Genomic DNA, 18,685 nt, shown 5'->3' with positions numbered 1-18,685 from the left:
GCGGCTTTGCTAATTTTAGCGGCCGCGGGAGCTCGAGACTCCGCGGCACGCTTCTTACCCTTTTGCACCAGGGTGAATCCATCCGTCGATGAGGCGGGGGCGAGGTCGACCTCCATCTCCGAGTCAGAGTCGGAGGACGAGGAGGCGGGCGCAGGTGACCTACGAGTAGGTGTTTTGGAGGGCGCGACGGAGGCCGCGGATGATCGCGCTACTGGAACGGTGACCACGGCGGACGACGCAGCAGTTTTACTCGCCAGTATAGGCGACGCGGGAACGGCAGGCACGACGGAGGCTGCGGTGCTCGATGCAGAAGATTTGCACGAAGGTACAGGCGACGCAGGAGCAGCGAGCTCGGCGGAGTCCACGAGAGGGCTCGCTGTGTGATCGGCCTTGAAGGCCTGAAACTCGGAAGTGAGCTTTGGGTAGCGAAGCCGGAGAAATTCCGCAAATACAGCGTCCATGATGTCTACGTGCCCAGGTGGGGCTACCCTGGGTCTTAGAAAACACTCGCCTTGCGGCGAGGCCCCAACTTCTCGGACCTGAGCGGTTCTATTGAACACAGGTGGCGATGCGGCACGATTACTACAGGACAAAGAAAAAAAACAACAAAACGGAATTAACAAAAAGAAACAAAACAATTAAGCACTTCCAGGAAGACAGTTTGTCGGCAGATGTACCACGACACAGAAATAACAAAAGGAAACAGAACAAATAAAAACTTCCAGGAAAAACACTTGGTCGGCAGATGTACCACGAACACAGGCCGCGCGAACAATGGCCGGGCTAACAAAAGCCGGGCGAACAAAGGCCGGGCGATCGAGGGGTCGATGAGCACGTCCGCACGTGACGGGTGCCTCTATCGGAATGAAAAAAAGAAAATAGTCCTGATAGTACTGTTAACGACAGATAGGATAATTAAAAATCTCAATCGAGAAAACTAGGAGGGTTAGATATGTTTATGTTATACGAATCCGCTAATGAAATACGAACATTCTACTTTTCAGGTCAAGCAATGAGCGGTGCAGGCATCGGAACGGGTGCGGGTGGTGCTTCTGATCTGAGTAGTTCGTCTTCACCGGCGGCGGGTGGGTATCCGGACTTCCCGCCGTCACCGGACTCGTGGCTGGGCGAGGCACACCACTATTCCCCGCGTGGCTTCCCCTAACGGCGGCCTCCGCCGGCGCACGCGCACCCAGCGCCCCCGCCGACAGCCGCGCCGCACACCCTCCCGCCACTCCTCGCCCCTTACCCCATACCACACGTACAACCGCTGGAGCTTGTGGTCAAACGGGAACTTTGAATACGAGTTGTCACTTTCCTAAACTAGGCGCTAATTGGTGCGCCGAGTGAACTTTTAATTGAGTGACTAATTCAGACAGTGTGAATTAAATGTAATTTTGTGAAGTGCATTAACGTCAAACGATGTCGCTCTAAGAATAACGTAGGCTATTCAGTACAATTGAATTATCATCACCTGAAAAACGTGCGAAATCATAAGCGAACACGACGGTTTATTGTTATTTAAATATTACTATGTAATTAGTTACATCTGTTTATATCAAACATGTTACATGTGAATACTTATCTGTAATTAGTTGTATGTATATTATTAATGTAATAATATTTTGTAAAAGTTAATATACACTATTTATCAAATAACATAAGTGATACAAATAATTTCTAAGTAGTTTTAACAATCGTTTAATTAGTAACATTCTACAAATTATCATTAGTGTAAATAATATAGCAGCTATTGTGGTAAAATAAATGTAAGTGAATAGTTAAAATAGGAAGTCCATAATTTTAATTATCTTTAATACTATACTATATATAACATTGTGCAAAAAAATCTAGTCGAAAAATGAATGGTACAGATTACTAAGAATATAATACACATTTGAAGTTTTATTTACAATCTGTGCATCTATGAACTATTGTATATATATTTATAATTCGGTTGTAGCGACTCCCCAATATTGTGACATTCTTCCTTCGAGGTCGAGCGAGTCTTGGGAGTGTGTTGTTTTCTCTTGAATTACGGCAAAGTCATATTCTAAATGATAAGGCATGAGTCGTTGAAGTGAACCAAAATATGCAGCGTTAGGACCACCATTCGGCAATCTTCCAGAGCCGAATCGAAAGTCAGGCTTTAAAGCTGTGCCAAAAGATCTTGCACTACCAAAATGTTTAGACAAGAATGGAACTTTCGAAGTTTTTCCACTTAAATGTAATTGAGGGCTACTCCCCGACAACCCTTTTGTGTTCCTCAGAGTACTTCCATTCGAACGAATACCCTTCGATAAGTTATCTAATTCCTTGTCGAACAGCATTTGAGTGTTCTGTTCCAACATGTATTCCCAGCATTTAAATTGTTCCTCTGGATTTGAAGTTTCCTCATTTCGGTGATCTTCTTTCTCTTCTTCAACACGAACACGAATTGCTCTAGCCACGCCTCCGCGACAGCTCCGTCTTTCGGATGCTTTATTTTGCGATCGAACACTGGAGTAATGTTGATGGTTTATTGCTTCACTTAGAGGGCGGTCACTTTGCCCGCTTGGCGAAGATCGATCGCTGCTCGGCTTTGACGGAGATATTGAGTGACAGCAAGGTTCCAAACGTGAACAACAACAATCCGATCGACATGTCGTTTTATTCCCGTTAATCGTCTGCCTTAATTCTCTCATCAAAAGGTCAACATCAGCTCTTTCATTATCAAACCTAATTACTATAATTGAAATACATTCTTCGATGCCATAGCTTTGGGCCAGGTCTTGTAATCTTTTTGCTGCAAGAACAGGATTTCGTTCTGCTCTTACTTCAGAAACTGCAGAATCTATACTAACAGCACCCCAGAATTTCCCATTGGCTAATATCAGAAATTCGTCGTCTTCTTTAATAACTGTCTGGATGATATCCGGATCTGGGACAGTATTGGGATAGCGACAGGAATATCCTAGACGTCTTTTATTTTCTATGCCCAAACTCAACGGTCCATTACGTCTACTTAAAACTGCTCTAGTATCGCCTACGTTAGCTAATTTTAAACTATATTTTTTTAACGCCTGTCCGAATGCATTTTCTTGTACATTAATAGGAGACAAGTGGCACATGACCATGCAGGCTCCTTTTCTTTGACCTTTTTCTTTCAATTCTCTATGAGCCGATAATACTACGTATTTCATATATTCGTTAACAGTTTCTTTGATTGATTTCTCTTCAAGAACTAATCCTGGTATACTGGTTTGTAAAATTTTTGGTACTTCGATATCAGTTTCACCATCAATGACGGCGAAAAGGCCCTCTTTATTACAAAACGAAGGAAGACGTATTTGTGCACAATATAACTGCAATGATTTGTCCGGGCATTCAGAAAATCCTGTATTCCACGGGGTCATGCCAGTTAATTCTTCGTGATATCCTGTTTTGTGGGTCCACGAAACTGAACGTCGCCCTGTCACATCTACTAAGCTCAATGGTCTTTGACATTTATAGGAATTAAACTGTGAAGGGTCCATTTGTAATTTTTTGTTACAAGATATATCTAGAAATTTTAATTGTTTTGGTGCAAGTAGCCGTAAATCTACCCTATCCAGTTCGTTGTGAGCAAAATCTAAAATCTTCACCGAAGCGCTACATGCGAACATAGGTACCGAACGTAGTTTATTTGAGTGAGCCCTTACGACTCTGATGTTATTGAGCTGAGGCATATTTTCTGGCAATCTTGAAAACAGGTTCCCCGAGAGTACTAGTTCTTCAACATCGGGCCAATAGTTGACACAGTTTTCTGGAAGCCGCGTTAGACAGTTGTAGGCCAAATGTAGAATCTTTAAGCCACGGAATGCTATGAGAACATCTGTTGCATCGTCATTCAAGCAGTTAGCTGTTAGGTATAGATACTCTAGACAATATGAGGTACATCTTGCCAAAGGTAAGCGGCTCAGTCTGTTATTCGAAAGATTTAAAACGCCCAATCTGTCACATACCGAAAAGAAGTTTTCTGGCAGTGACTGAATAGAGTTATCATGAAGCAGTAATTCTTTAAGGGGAGCTCTTAGGCGCGGCATTGATGGTATACTAGAGATTTTATTATGGGCTAAATGCAGGTTACTCAGACTTGAAAGTTCACTACAGAACAAATGGTCTGGAAGTGAGGTTAATTGGTTATTGCTCGCGTGAAGCGTGGTGAGGTCGGAACAGCCGCTGATCCATGGTGGTAGTAACGTCAATTTGTTGTATGACACGTCGATTTCTACTAAATTGATTGGTGGGACTGTACTTGTCAATGATTCTAATTCTGAAACAACGAAAATACATAAGTGTTAGTTAAAAATGTCAAGAATTTGTAAGTTTTATGTTCATATCGCACGAGTGTGGTGTGTTTTTTATAAGGTATATTGCGTAGACGGACGGGTGAACGAACTCACGACCCACTTAGCTTAAAATGGTTAACGACACTAATAGAAAATCTGTTAGAGGTCTGTAAAAGCTAGTCTATAGGCTCCGATAATTCCTTAACACCATTAAGACACCTTGAGACAAAATATTAGTGAATAATAAACAAGTTTTTTTTATGATTGAAAGATTACTGGTGGCCCGGAGGCCTTTCCAGTTTCAGCAGGACAGGTGGGCGAGCAAAGGCTCAGCCAGGAGGGACGGGATTTGCTATCAGCTGCCCGAGTGCCTCCGAAGGAGACCTAACAAGAGCAACTGCTTCGCGAAGGAATCTACCACCGGGTCGGAATCACGACCAGCTGAGAAGAGCCGGCGAGAAACTCAGCGGGCTGATGCTTGGGTTAGGTTGCACGTCAAACCCTTTGTCGAGTTCTACGTGTACGGTTACCGGGGTCCCTAAGTCTGTTCCTAGTGTTAGAGCTGAAGGCGCCTAATGCAAAGGTTATTGGATCTGATGGATCCGTAAAGATGTGTCTAGGGCGTAGGCGGTGACTGACTCCTGCGTGATCAGGATTTGGGGAGTAGTCAGCGGTGGCAATGATAAGGCGATTATCATGAGGCATAGCCTTATCGAGTACCGTTCCGATGCTGACTTCATGTATTTCCGGATTGATTCGAGGCCCAGGTCTCCGTGTAGGTCAACGTTCCTCACGAACCACGGAGCTCCGACGGCTAACGTGCAAAAACGAAACTATAGGGATTGGAGGGTGTCTATGTGCGTGCGGGCCGCGTGAGCGAACATAACACTCGCGTAAGTCATGACGGGCCTTATGCAGGTTTTGTAAAGTGTCACCTTGTTCCGAAGGGACACTTTACTCCGCTTACCTACAGATCATGGGGTAAAGTCTGCCGAGCATAAACGCGGCACGATCGCAGACTGATTTTATATGCGGGCGGAATGTCATCGATGCATCCAGGGTAACGTCCAGGTACTTGAGTTTTCTGACTTAGGGTATGGGTTGTCTAAAGAGGGTAATCGGGGATGTGAGATTCCTCCTCCTAATCCGGGAGGAAGTAATAAATAAGTTACTTAGAACGCCTATTAAACTTAACTTGGTAAGTGAATGAAGTTTCCACTACAAGTATGGTTAATTAAAATAAAATAAAATAATGAACTTACGATTGTGGGGGGCTCGGAGAATTCGTAAAGAGCCTCCATGAAGCGCCACGTGCTGGAGTGCATTATGTGAAGCGTATAGTTCCCGAAGTCCCCGCAGTGAAGACAAGACTAAAACTTCCACAGAATTATGCGATATATCTAAACATACTAAATGCTGAAAAAAGAAAACACCAATATCTTATATTTATATAAAAATAATTAAACAAAATATGCAAAGCTGAATTTATAAACATCTACGACAATAATAATAATATATTATAATATTAATAAATAGGTACATATTAGCATTCTTAAAAAAATATTACTAACACAAGTTTTTCTCTTTATTAACCTAGGCTATGAACGAATATCTCAACGTAAGACATTCAATTTTCAAACTTTTAAATTGATGATCCTTTTCCTTGGGATGTCAAAAAATTATGTTTTATTACCTCATAATTTCCGAGTATTATGCTTCCTTTTAATCTATTGTGACGTAAATCAACATTGGTTAGTGGAGTACGATATTCAACTTTATTTTCTTCATCCGGCGCCATTTTTCGATTTGAATTCTGGAAAACATTATTATTTACTCATTACATACACTTAATGTATTTTAATACACCGCAAACTTAATGCCTAAGAAATAAGAGATTTTCTACCAGTAATTTATTTACATTACTTGTAGAGAATCTCATAGATACATGCTATTCTAGAAAAAAATATAGTTAACCTTAAATGGGCCAACGAGTTCACTGCTAACCTAGAATTGAGTCGTTACCGGAACTCATAGACATCACAACATGGATGTCGCCACCAACCTTGAGACATGAGGTCGAAATACTTCGAGGCTCAAGCGGTTTCAAGCTTCAGTATTTGCTTTAAAAAAAATTCATTTCAATTTTGAAGTATCCCTGCTCGAATACAGATCTATGAGGTACGTATGTGTCTTTTCACTCATTCACGTTTGAAAAATTACAGAGTCATAAAAATATTGTTCTAAAGAATTGATTTTTAATACCCCAAAATTTGTTATGAGATTTCTTGCGGCCGACAGTGTTCGAAGTCGAGGCAGCCGTAGTATGTGATCTATCGAATGAATCTCGTTGTCGCCAATTTGTAGTTCTTCCAGTCTAAAATGTAAAGAGCCAGATAAAAACAATACATATTCAACGTTAAATACGCGAGGAAAATAGAAAAACATAAACTTTGCTATAAAAAGGAATGCTTTTTAAGGGTGCAAAAATTTATCGTTAATACAATTACGTATATATGTATATACATACGTTATCATAATTAATATGTTTAGTTAATTGTTATTTATATTTTTTACGTAAAGGAATAAAAAGTAGTGACTATGAACGAGTAGGTAGTAGTACTACCCTAGTTTAAGCGGGAAATAATATTTAGTTACTGAGCCAAGCACATTATATCAATATTATATACACATTTATTGTTTTACAGATTGATATTTCGTAATCCGAGTGAGATGCGACAATATTAAATAAATCTAGGTTCGCCCAAACAAATTTTGCATTTTTCAGTATTAAATCATGTTTTTTATGGTCTCAATAGTGGGAATTGAAAGTTATCATTAATTTTACGTAATGAAGACTTCGATCTCATCTCTCATGGTAAGCTAGAGTTTTCGTTTATAAACTCCGAGAGTGTAAAACAATAGTATTATATTTTATAGTATTATATTATACTTTCGAAAGTGCGATTTGTCTCATAATACACCTACTGTGACTGTCATTGTACTGCTGAATTAAATTTTCATAATATTAAGGTTTTATTTCTTACATCTCATAGTCCTTTAACGAATAAACTCGATTCATACTTCTGTTCAAATTATCTATCAACTTATTTACGTTTACGTTAATTTAATTAATATGGAACTTTGGTATCAAACACACATTAACTAAGTTAAAACAATACATTTCGTCTATAATATACTCGTGTTCTCGGATGTAATTCATTGCGGAAGACCCGGAAATCCGACGTTAATTAAGGCTCCAACGAAAATCGTTACGATCACAGATAATCGACACGGTCACTTAGAATGAAACGCCTTATCGTGTTCAATTTTTATCGGTTTGTTTTTACTAGTTTTCTTCCTCCAAGCTCCAATTATTAACGGACATCCCTAACAAGTTGCCTGTCATAAGCACTCGTGAATGGTTTGTTAATTTATTTCATTCATCCTTTCTAACTTACTGAATTTCCGTTTGAAGTATCCTAGCTAATACCTGAACGGCGAAGTTCTGGAAGGATTTGGTATTGGTCGATAACATAACAATATATAATCTGAATGAAGTATTCTGGCCTGCGGTGTAATTACTTTTGTCTTTAAAAAACCGCACGTATAAAAACTCTGTTAAAATGGGATTTAAACTAGTAAAATTAATAATTTCTTAGTAATACATATATACTTATTGTAATAGTATGTACCTATAGTAAACAAAATCGACCTATATGTCCGAAAACCGTGACCGACGCAATTAAATATTTACGGTAACACGTATGTACTTTGGAAAGTAAAATAATAAATACTAGATGTGTGAAAACATTACCGTCTGTTTGCAGAAATAATATAGTTAAATGATCATTGTCATATGATAACTATGATATATTTTTATGATATGTCATCACAATTGTCATATAATATAGTTAAAATATCAATGATTGCCTTGCCGCTAGAGAATGAATGGTCTTTACAAATCTGGATATCGTTGTGTTTTTTAGGTTGGAAAGAAAAATTATGAAACACAGAAAATACTTTACTGATTTTAATTTATTGATTTTGAATGTTTTTAGAGTTTAATCCTTAAAAGTTGATATTTTTAAAGCCCGTTCGAAACTTTTATGAGTAATAAAATTAAAGGTTAACAAAAACCATAATGTTTTTCATTCAAATAAAATAATATAAAAAATACTTTATTAAATTACTCTTGAAAATCAAAGCGTGGTATATATTTTTTACGACTTATCTGGTGTCAGTTTAATGAATTGTCTATTTGATAAATTTCCGTTTTACGACATTTAAGTACGTGTTTTAATATCTATGAATAGTAAGCGAAGTGATCGAAATATTAGTTTAGTCATTCATTCAATATAATTATGTTAGTGCTATTCAAGTAGAATATTTCAAAATTAATTTCACTTTACTTAATAAAATGATTTAAGCACTCGATAACAGATTGCAACACAGTAAACTCGATCCATATTATTATAATGATTATATGTAATATATCCATTTATTTACTGCCTTGGCTTGTTGTATGTTCAATGACATTTAAGAGTAAATTCTAGTCGTGCATTGGAGCTTATATTCTCAGTATGTTTTGACTACAGTCTTCAAGAATCCATAGCTTTCTATTTGTACTATTTGTTTGTTGATTTAAATTAATACAATATTTTACGAAGGAGATTAATAAAACTCAAAAATATTTTGGTCAGCAATAAAATAAGTGGAATAAATACATCATCATCTTTTTTGGTAGGTATGTGTGGGATTCGATCGATTACTATGAAACTAGTGTGCATATATGTATATGAAGATTATTTTATCTATCAATACTGTACACAAACAATCAAAACAAGACTAACTACTCAGAAAATAGAAGAACGTGATAGACCTGGATGAATGGACAAGAACAACCTGGGATATTAAAATGGAGGCAGCTGGAGGAAGGCTTCACAAGAATTAGTGGGATTTTTAGTTTAATTAGTGGGAATTAGTGGGACTTTTTTTCTGTAATTAGCATTACATAGTCTTTTAGGGCACAAATAAAGGCTATTATTAAGTCTTAAACAAAAAGTATGTATTTTTCACATCCCTAGCATGTTTCCTTTCCAATTCCAAAAGTTTTACTATCCCATGAATTAATTAATAGAACGAAATTTTCTATTGGTCGTCTAGAACACGTGCAACAATAAACATTAATGTGTAATGCACTTATTATTACGGTATGATGCTATCGTTACGTTACTAGTGACAAACGGAGCAAGGTGAGAGTATAAACAATTACACGTGCACATAAATAACGGTGGTATTGCCATTATTTTTAGGTCACTAGTCTTATAACAAAATGAAAAACTTAAATCTATTTAAATACTGTGTGTGAAACTGAATGAAAAATAAAATTAAAACCTCAAATATATTAATACTGATCAGATATACATTTTCGTAGATGATCCATATTGTGATAAAGTCTAAGTCGTTCAAATGTATTAGATTGAGTCATGTAATTATGAGCAATTGAGAGATTTATTGGACCAAAATGCGCCCAACTAGTGTGGATCAAAATGCGCTCAACCACTGTTTAATAGGAATTAGAGGCAAGTGTAGTAGAGTGAGTTAAACAACAAAATAAGGTGAATACGTCGCTTACTACTGCTACGGATGAATTATAGGGCAGCACTAGCAATTACAGCTAAAGGTTTACAACTATTAACTAAAAGTCTGCTACTTAGCCGTAAAATTATTATCATGTAAGATGATATTATTTTGAATAAATTATTTTTTTGTTACATTTTAAAACAACCGGTTCGATGAGAGAGTCTTTTAATGAAAAATAACTTAGAATTTAAAATGTAATACGAGCCACATCTAGTACTAAATTTGTAAGAACAACATTTACTCACCAAAAACAAAAACAAAAAAATCAAATTATAACAATGTTTGGTAGTTCTTTGAGTTATCTCACAGAGAAGCACTTCATTATTTTCAGTTCTGTGACCTTCAAACGATAGGGTTGATACACGAACTTTATTACAATGTGTTAAACTGTGGATGCTTCTAGTAACGTGAATGTGTTTGGCAAGACTGACCACATCGCGAGCGTTCTTACCGCCCCACTGACCACACACATTTAGCAAGAACCAGCAACGTTCTACCATCGATGTTACACACAGGCATTGTTGTACTATCTATGAATGAATCTATGAAACTAGAAAGTAATCAATCGTATTACTCTTTCCTTTTACGTCTTCAAACAGAAGTATGGGTTGGCGACTAAGGGTGCCGTAATTTTCATTTACGTAGTGGGATGGTGTTGATGTGCTACATTAGTTTTGAGTATTAAGATCGAAAGATCAATTAAATTAAGATAATTATGTTCCAGAAAATAAATCTGCTAGAAGTAGTTATAGGCCCATGCCAGCAGATTATGTATGATGATACTGTGATGATACTGGCCTAATCATTAGTAAATTTATATAAATTGAATGATTGAAGGTTTCACTTTATCACCCGATATTAGTCCTTTATTACCTGACTGCTCTTATATTTAAAAGTTGTTACTGTTATTTCTAATTTAATTAAGATCTTTAATAATTTGTTTTGGATTGTTTTATTGTTAAATTACGGTTGCCTATTAGGTACCCACTTAGAAAGATTGATGCCTGTCGCAAGATGGCACTATGCCATAATCGCGTGAGGATCTTTACCGTGGGTTCGTAGTGAGAATTGCAATTCTTGTTATGCAATGTGATAAAGTGCATAGAAAGACAGATAAAATATAGCACAGATTAAACTAATATTGTATTCGCGTTTAATAATTAGTTAGTAGTTTAATTCAGCAGTGTAGCAGTGTCAAGAGCACTCTCGCTGCTTAGGTACATCGTGTAAGATTTTGGATTCGACTATGAACGTTATTATTCTTATTTATTTTTTCTTGCTTACATAATTGGACGAGCGCACGGCCCACTTGGTTTTAAATGGTTACTGTTATAACGTAAATGTCGCCACCCACCTTGAGTCATGAGTTACAAACTTATTACGGATCACTAGCACCTGCCTCTACTTTCTTCAGCAATCTTTTACTTAATGCATTTTTATGATTTAAAAGTATACACTGATTTGCAAATAAAATTCGATAATATTTAGTGTAACGGGTTCAGTTTTAATGTTAGTTAAGAGGGTTGAGCTCGTGAGTGAACGTAATTCTGCACGGTCTACCGCGCAGATGTTGATAGTCAAACGTAGACATTCATAAAATTAGCACACAACGGAAATACATATAATAATTGTACTTGGTGTTTGAAGGTAATGACGATTTAATGTTCAAATTTATCACTGAAAAATAATATTCTCGGGACACTTTATCGTATCGCTTAAGCAAAAATTCGATTTATATACTCCTGTGGCTATTAAGAAAAAAAAAACAAAGCTTACGTACTGTGATGAAGGCTTACATTTATTTGTTCGGAAAAAGCAAACCAGCCGGAACCTCTAGACATTATAATATTAACCGAATCAATTAGAAATATAGAAATATTTGCTTTTTTATCCTAGCGTAGCATTTATGTATCGATAAGGTGATATTCCTTTCAGGTTTATGATTTACTTAAATTTATTTTATACTTTTTCGTTGCTGCTGATAAAGAAAAGTATTTTGAAGTTTTTAATTATTTTTTTAATTCTCACTAATAAATTCAGATAAGTTAATTGTAGGTTTTTGTAATACGTAAACATTTTGAGATTAGCTGGTTGGATCAAAATCGGCTGGAAGGCCTCAGTTTTGTTAAGATGGTACGGCGCCACGGTCTGTCAGTCGAGCGTTACAGAATGTTTCCAGTGACGGCAGCTTATGGCCATTTGTATGTACTTGATGTACACAGTCTATGAGTCATACACATGTGGATTCATCTTTCCAAAGTACAAACAATTTTTCGAAAACTTTTTTTTAACTTTATTTAATTTAACAGTTACAATAAATATTAATATTATTGTTTGTGATCTGTGCGATCGCTTTCGACACTCTATTTAATGAATCAATGTTTCGCAGAGAGATTTAAATTATTCACTATCTTATATTATTCGTACAAATTAAAATGCAATAAAAATTCTACTTACTGCGTAAGTCGACATATTTCTGCAGGCAATTCAGTTATTCTATTATCGCTTATGTCCAAATGCGTCAAAGCCTGCAAACTCCAAGTTTGCGGGGGTAGGGTAGAGAGTGCATTATTGCACATGCGGAGTACCCGTACAGCAAATGCGCTTGACGCATGCTGTACCAAAGCTTCGCCTAACGATGCCCGCCCACCACCGCTTAAGTCCAGTACATTTGGTGGCTGAGTACTTTGTGTTGCCTGTAAAGATAGAACCGTTGCATAATATTGTGAGAGAACAGGAAATGCTATTAAAAGGTTGCGCGATGCTCGTTGCACTTTCTCTCACTGATGAACAATCTCAATTTTTCTCAAACTTATTTACCTATTGAAAAAAAAACTATTCTAGCAACCGTATATAAAAGGTATTTAAAATAGCATTTTCTTAAAGCATGCAAGAGATCATGCAGGTTGGTAATTTTTTTATTTTATTGCTTACATGGTTGGACGAGCTCACAGCCCACCTGGTGTTAAGTGGTAACTGGAGCCCATAGACATCTACAACGTAAATGCGCCACCCACCTTGAGATATAAGTTCTAAGGTCTCAATATAGCTACAACGGCTGCTCCACCCTTCAAACCGAAAAGCATTACTGTTTCACGATAGAAATAAGCAGGGTGGTGGTACCTACCCGTGCGGACTCACAAGAGGTCCTACCACCAGTATCACTTTTGCTAAGGTAATAAAAAAACAATTGCATAATTATAAGCAGCATTGTAATTTTTGAGTGCTGCAAATGAATAGAGCTCATGGTAGTTCACACTGCTGACCAGACCACCAATCGGGTCAATAGACAACACAACGTGATCCACCATCTTCCTTGGAACGCAAGGTCGAAATTTCCAAAGCAATTGTTTGTTATCTTACTCTTCATACACAGTACTTACAATTTTTGATATTTTTACTTTATCGAATTGCCTCGATATGGTAATAGCGTAATTAAATTAAAAATGAAACTTTTTTTTTCAACTAATTGGAATATGTATGTGCTAAAATATGTTCGTTAAAAACTACACGAATGTAGTCTAAGATACGCGTCGTAGCTTCCGGCGCTCAACTCCAGACAGTGGTATCAGTTCCAAGTAATAATATTCCAAAATAAAAATATAAAGAAAAGAAAATAATTATAAAATATTACGAAGTTTAATCGAAAATACAAATATAACTGTGTACTGTGTACTTAGTGGGAGTAGTTTAACTTCACGATCGCGTAAAAGTTAACTCAAATTTGTATGGAGTTGGAACAGCGTCCCTACGTTAGCCGGTAGCTTTTTACTTTCATGGACATTGTCAAAAAAAAGCGTATACAAAACCGTCGAGAGAGAATGTGGATGGAAGCGCGGCTGTGGAATTGGCTCAAAATCGTTTGAATCGGAATGTTTTACTAGTGAGACCAGGCTCTCGGATTGCTGTAAGGACTTGCGCGTTGATTGATGGTACTAAGTCATAAGCATTGTTTGAACATGCAACATTCATTCAACTCAACCATTATAGTTAAACACAAAAAAGCTACAAATCAAACCTATGCAAGCCTACAGAATATTTATTTTCCAACAAAATATTTACACTTTACATTCATTAGCACATGTTTATTATTCGTATAGTAATGTGTATAATTAATATTTTACGTTTCAAGCATCCACTAAAAAATGATTTTTTAAATTTCAGCCCTAACGCGGTAAAATAAATAAGGGATTATAAAATAAGGGATTAAAGATTGCATGGAAATCCGACATTTTCAATTTGACAAGCACGAAATTTAGTAAGTCTAATCTGTATCGCTTCTGGATAAATGTACACACAGTATTCCGGCGTTTCTGCAATATTTTATCATTAAGATTTTATGACGTCGTCGATTACGTCACCGTTCAGACCATTCTCTTTTGGAATTCATTCCCGGTACGTATACGACATACTGAAACATTAAATTGCTTCAAACGACTAATTAAAGAGATATGAGAATTTCTTTAATTTTTTTGAGAGTAAAATGTCTAATTATTTGGTAAAAAATACCAAAGCTTTGGTATTTATGTAAAATGCAATATTTACGTAAAAATTGATTATTTGTTTTATGGGTTAAACCTATACTAATATATAGGTATAAATCTACAGTGGTTTTTACGGATGTTCCGTTATAACTACTGAACCATGCATCCGATTGACTTGAAACTTGGTATCCATGTAGAAAAAACATGTACTTAATGGATAGACTAATATTTATATGAGTTGGGACTCCCTAACAATAATGCCAATAAATAATAATGTCAATTTTAATATAATGGAACTTCATATGAAATTTAATTCTGCAATAAAATTTATTATTATTATTAAATGCCCAGCGAAACGGGCGAGAACGGCTAGTAGTATTATAATTATTATTATATTATTGGTATTTATATGTATATGTATATTTCCAATCCGTTCTTTTCCTTGGATGATTCTTGTTTACCTGACGATTGTCTGGAAGAGATCGCTCTTAGGCATTAGATCGCCCATGGTACTTGTTGTATTTCATGTTTTGCATTTGTTTTGATTTTAAATTGGTGTGCATTAAAAGCATACTCTACTCTACTCTGAGATATAGAATAAAGGGTTAAAAGTTCACATGGGAAATTCGTCACTTTTGAAAAAGAAGCATTTAATTCTATATTAGTATTATAGTACAATTTCCTGACTCATGCACGCGAAATCGGGCTAACAATTTTTGATCGAATAAAAGAAACTGAATAAAAGGCCTCATAAATACGTACGTAAAATAATGTTATGATAGCGAAATGATTTATCTTATGATGAAATATTTGCACCCAGCATTCATAATCGGAATGCGACCCCATTGGGTCATTAAAATTTATGAAAGCGTCTATCTATGGCAGTTATTAATCTTTGTGTAATTTAATGTGAAGATTATAAACGACGGAGAGCTTAATTACGCTTTTTTGTCACAAACCGATCAATGCTCACTACTTGTAAAATCCTTAACACAACTGATTTATGATGTCTTTTTTTTCTTTTTGTTATCTTCTTAGATACGTACCGGAAAATCACATTTTTCCTTCAATGTATTCGGCTCTAAGCTGTCCAAAAAGATATCAGACACAGGTTCGAAGACATCCAAACTGTCTATTTCGATTGCGTCGAACTTCATCGTGTTTCCTTCCACCATCACTGATTTTACACATTTCACATTGAGCACATCACTAGATAAATTTAAAAGCTCTTCATTTGTCAAAAGACATTTGTGATCTGAAGGAAAGCAGAATGCCTGTCTGTCGCGGTGGATAATCACGCCGGGGCCGACGAACTTCGATCATTGTTACGCCCAAACACTACAAAATAAATTTTAATCCTCGATATTCTAAACACGAAGCTGGTGCCTGCGCAAACGACATAAAGCGTCCTTGGACTCGGTCGGCTTCGCAGGAATCCCGCTGATGTATGTTTGATAGCTCCTCGAAGTACGTGTTATTATTTTTAATGAGCATACAAATGTTGCTTTGCGCGGGTAAGTGAGCCGCACTGTCGTACGATGGAGAAACGCTGGATGTGTAAACTTCAAGTTGGTTTATACGAGAGTCGTCTGTGTGTCGTGCTATCACTAGTCGTACTGAGGACATCTCAACCGTAAAATTTCTTTCGTAGTTGGGCCAACGCAATTTCTCATAAAAAGAATGAATGAAACTATTCCAATATTTCACTGCTATTTTTTTTAAATTCTAACAGAGTTCTAGTTGTGTTTTGCGATGAAATAGCGGCTTGATCCTGATGTGATTGAAATAAAAATAAAATGAAACCAACAGTTCTTAAAAACTATGTAACTAAATCCTGTTGCATAATCGCTTCAATTATAAAGAAAAAAACATTATCTAAGCAATTTTAAGATGCAAATTGAAAAATATGCATAATCACCTAGCGAGGCTGACATTGTCAGTGTCAATGTCTTATATATTTCGCTAGTCGCTATTACGATGTAGTAATATACATAGATCCCATGTTTTAAAGGGGACAACAACTGGAAAGAACAATGCACGTTTTGTAACATTATCTTATTAGGAATGTATTTAGAGCTGACGTTGAAATAAAAATATTCAGAATTACATAACATGGAAACAAAATAAGGAAACTCATGATGTCGCACAACCCTAAGCTGGTTGACATGAAACTGCGCATTCAAATGTCAAAAGACTTTGATAGGCTTCAAGAATTTCTAGCTATTCCGTTGTTGTGTTGCCGGTTCGTTAGTTTGAGAAGTGTACCGGAATGAAATTCTCAATCATCTGCTAAGAGTTTGTACAGAACACACAACAAAACTGTTTCGAACAAGTAGATTTGTATTTTATTATAACTGGAATGCTTTTTATAACTAATCACTTTACCTAACGTTGTATATTTATATAATGACGCTTAGGGTTATATTAATTTTGCTTTCCAGAGGTAGTACATTGTAAAGAAAATGACATTTGAAATATCTATTAAAATCAGAATAGTTAAAAAGGACTAATCAAGTTACTTACTTCTTTGAGCCAGCTGAACCAAATGTTCCTTTCCCAAACGGTGCTGAATCCTAAGAAGACGTGATTTGCATTATTGTCACATGGCAAGTTATTACTTGGCCGGGGCTTTACGCACAACACAAGTCTTTGCGCTTTTGGGGGGCAGAAGTCTATGTTTCCTCCGCTTAACTCCAGCATCTCCCAAGTAGTTCCTAAAATGTAGCATTAGTTTTACAAAATTTAGGGCAAACAATCGTTTTGATTTACTGAAAGATGTTCTTAGCTTACCATACGTGTGCAGCCTTGACCCAATGATAAATGCAGGTTTCGGTTTCCATTGTGGGAAAACGTGTCCTTTTAAAACATATAAAGTTCCAGATCTCAAAACACCTCCATGATTTCCGGCTGGTCCAGCACACCATCGTAATGACTGTCGCAACTCAGGATCAACAGCTAGACGTTTTCTTCGAGATTCTGATCTCCATCCACATGTTGCTAAAAATTGGTCTTGTATCCTTAGGGGGTATTCATCAAGTTCAAGCCGTCTCGATTTTTCCCCACCAATTTGCATCCATAACGTTGATTCATCAGTAAACCCAAGGTCTTTGTTGATTTCTTCAACAGTTGTACTCAAAGTAACTTTCACCAATTTACTGGGTGCATCAACTGCGAAGGGTTCAAGGCCTTCGAAAACTCTGATCCAGCCGTGTTCGTCTTGATTACGAGACTTAAAGCCGCGAGTAGATGCAAGACGGCGAAGTGACTTGCGACGCACGTGAGGCGATGAAGCATGCAAGCTATCATCACACACCATGGCGCGCGGAGGCAGGTGCTCGCGAGGTACGATGTCCGACGACGCAATGGCCGCACGCCGGACTCTGCGCCCGCCGCTGCTACACAAATGGGTCAGATGCATGGTGGGGGTGGGAAACATGTTCATCGGTCAACCGGGAACACACGTGAATACAAATTAAACCAAATATAGTCATTAAGGATTCACCAAAGCTACCGTTTATCTACTATCATCACGTAAGAAGCAGACATGGAAATCAGTAGAAAGATTTAATTTTTTATTCGCGAATATTGCATCCGCGTATGCAAAATTCGCGAATAAAAAAGTCTGCCTTGATTTTTTTTTGCTACTTTAGTGTGAGCGTTTAACGAACATTAATTAAGTACTATAATGATTTCTACAAAAACTAAAAGGCAAGTTCCTAATAGCCTGTTTGAAGTTATTTTAGAGAAAGGGGCCATCGAGTAGAATGGTTGGTTATGGTTCGGTAGTCACCCCACCTGCTGACTCACCTGCTGCGCTTGGGCACCATGAACCCTTCAAAAGGCATGTACTATATGTATTGTCTTCCAGGATCTAATTATATTTCGAACAACTTTTGAGTGGCCTTCTATGAATATTTAAAAAAAAATGTGAGTAAATGTGTTAGTCAACAAATGGTTCTATACTATGTGAACAGATGATCTTGCTGCCAATTTATGGACAAGTCTCAATTACATTGGTACAACAGGTATCATACCCTAGAAAAGTAACAGCAAGATTTCTTCATGGTACAAATACACAGGTGTGCCGACACTTATCCAAAAAGAGTTCTGACTAGCTCTACAACCAGTATTTAACATAGCGTCTGGTGTGCTATGTAGAAGAAAAAAAATGAGAATATTGTTATTGCAGAGGAATTTTATTGACAGGGTGGTATTCGTTCACATCAGAGTTAGTGTTGTGGGTTTATG

At 36.9% G+C, this 18,685-nt stretch overlaps 2 protein-coding genes across 8 annotated transcripts in view; one reads left to right on the top strand and one right to left on the bottom strand.

Moving 5' to 3' along the window:
• The window catches only part of LOC101744906 (LIM/homeobox protein Lhx3), a 72,492-nt gene extending 70,598 nt beyond the window's left edge, over positions 1-1,894 (top strand). For all 6 annotated transcript variants that reach the window (XM_021351175.3, XM_021351177.3, XM_062668241.1 and 3 more), the window contains exon 7: positions 1,005-1,894. In XM_021351175.3, coding sequence (XP_021206850.1) covers positions 1,005-1,165 — 161 coding nt within the window. In that variant the 3' untranslated portion in view covers positions 1,166-1,894. The remainder of the gene's footprint in view (positions 1-1,004) is intronic.
• Positions 1,492-17,812, bottom strand: LOC101745921 (protein phosphatase PHLPP-like protein). 2 transcript variants are annotated; one of them, XM_012694500.4, is made up of 9 exons: positions 17,228-17,806; positions 16,961-17,151; positions 15,769-15,775; positions 15,484-15,614; positions 12,411-12,649; positions 6,573-6,684; positions 6,004-6,123; positions 5,573-5,726; positions 1,492-4,294 (listed from the first exon to the last, which is right to left on the bottom strand). In XM_012694500.4, the coding sequence occupies exons 1-9, from the start codon at positions 17,751-17,753 to the stop codon at positions 1,947-1,949; spliced, it is 3,828 nt and encodes a 1,275-aa protein (XP_012549954.3). In that variant the 5' UTR covers positions 17,754-17,806; the 3' UTR covers positions 1,492-1,946. The 2 variants fall into 2 exon arrangements, with proteins under 2 accessions (XP_012549954.3, XP_012549953.3); XM_012694499.4 differs by lacking the exons at positions 15,484-15,614; positions 15,769-15,775 and having other exon boundaries at positions 17,228-17,812.
• Positions 17,813-18,685: the final 873 nt, after the last annotated feature.

The sequence above is a fragment of the Bombyx mori genome, chromosome 4 (genome assembly GCF_030269925.1).
Source record: "Bombyx mori chromosome 4, ASM3026992v2".
In the NCBI taxonomy this organism is placed as follows: Eukaryota; Metazoa; Arthropoda; class Insecta; order Lepidoptera; family Bombycidae; genus Bombyx; species Bombyx mori.
The sequence above is the reverse complement of the archived record's forward strand: the minus strand, read 5'-3'. Positions and strand labels throughout refer to the sequence as shown.

Coding starts and splice junctions, on each gene's coding strand:
- LOC101745921 (XM_012694500.4), bottom strand. CDS start 17,753: ATGGTGTGTGATGATAGCTTGCATGCTTCATCGCCTCACGTGCGTCGC. Junction 6,685..12,410: donor GAAATATGTCGACTTACGCA/GTAAGTAGAATT, acceptor TTTACATTTTAG/ACTGGAAGAACTACAAATTG. Junction 5,727..6,003: donor TAATACTCGGAAATTATGAG/GTAATAAAACAT, acceptor TTCTTTTTTCAG/CATTTAGTATGTTTAGATAT.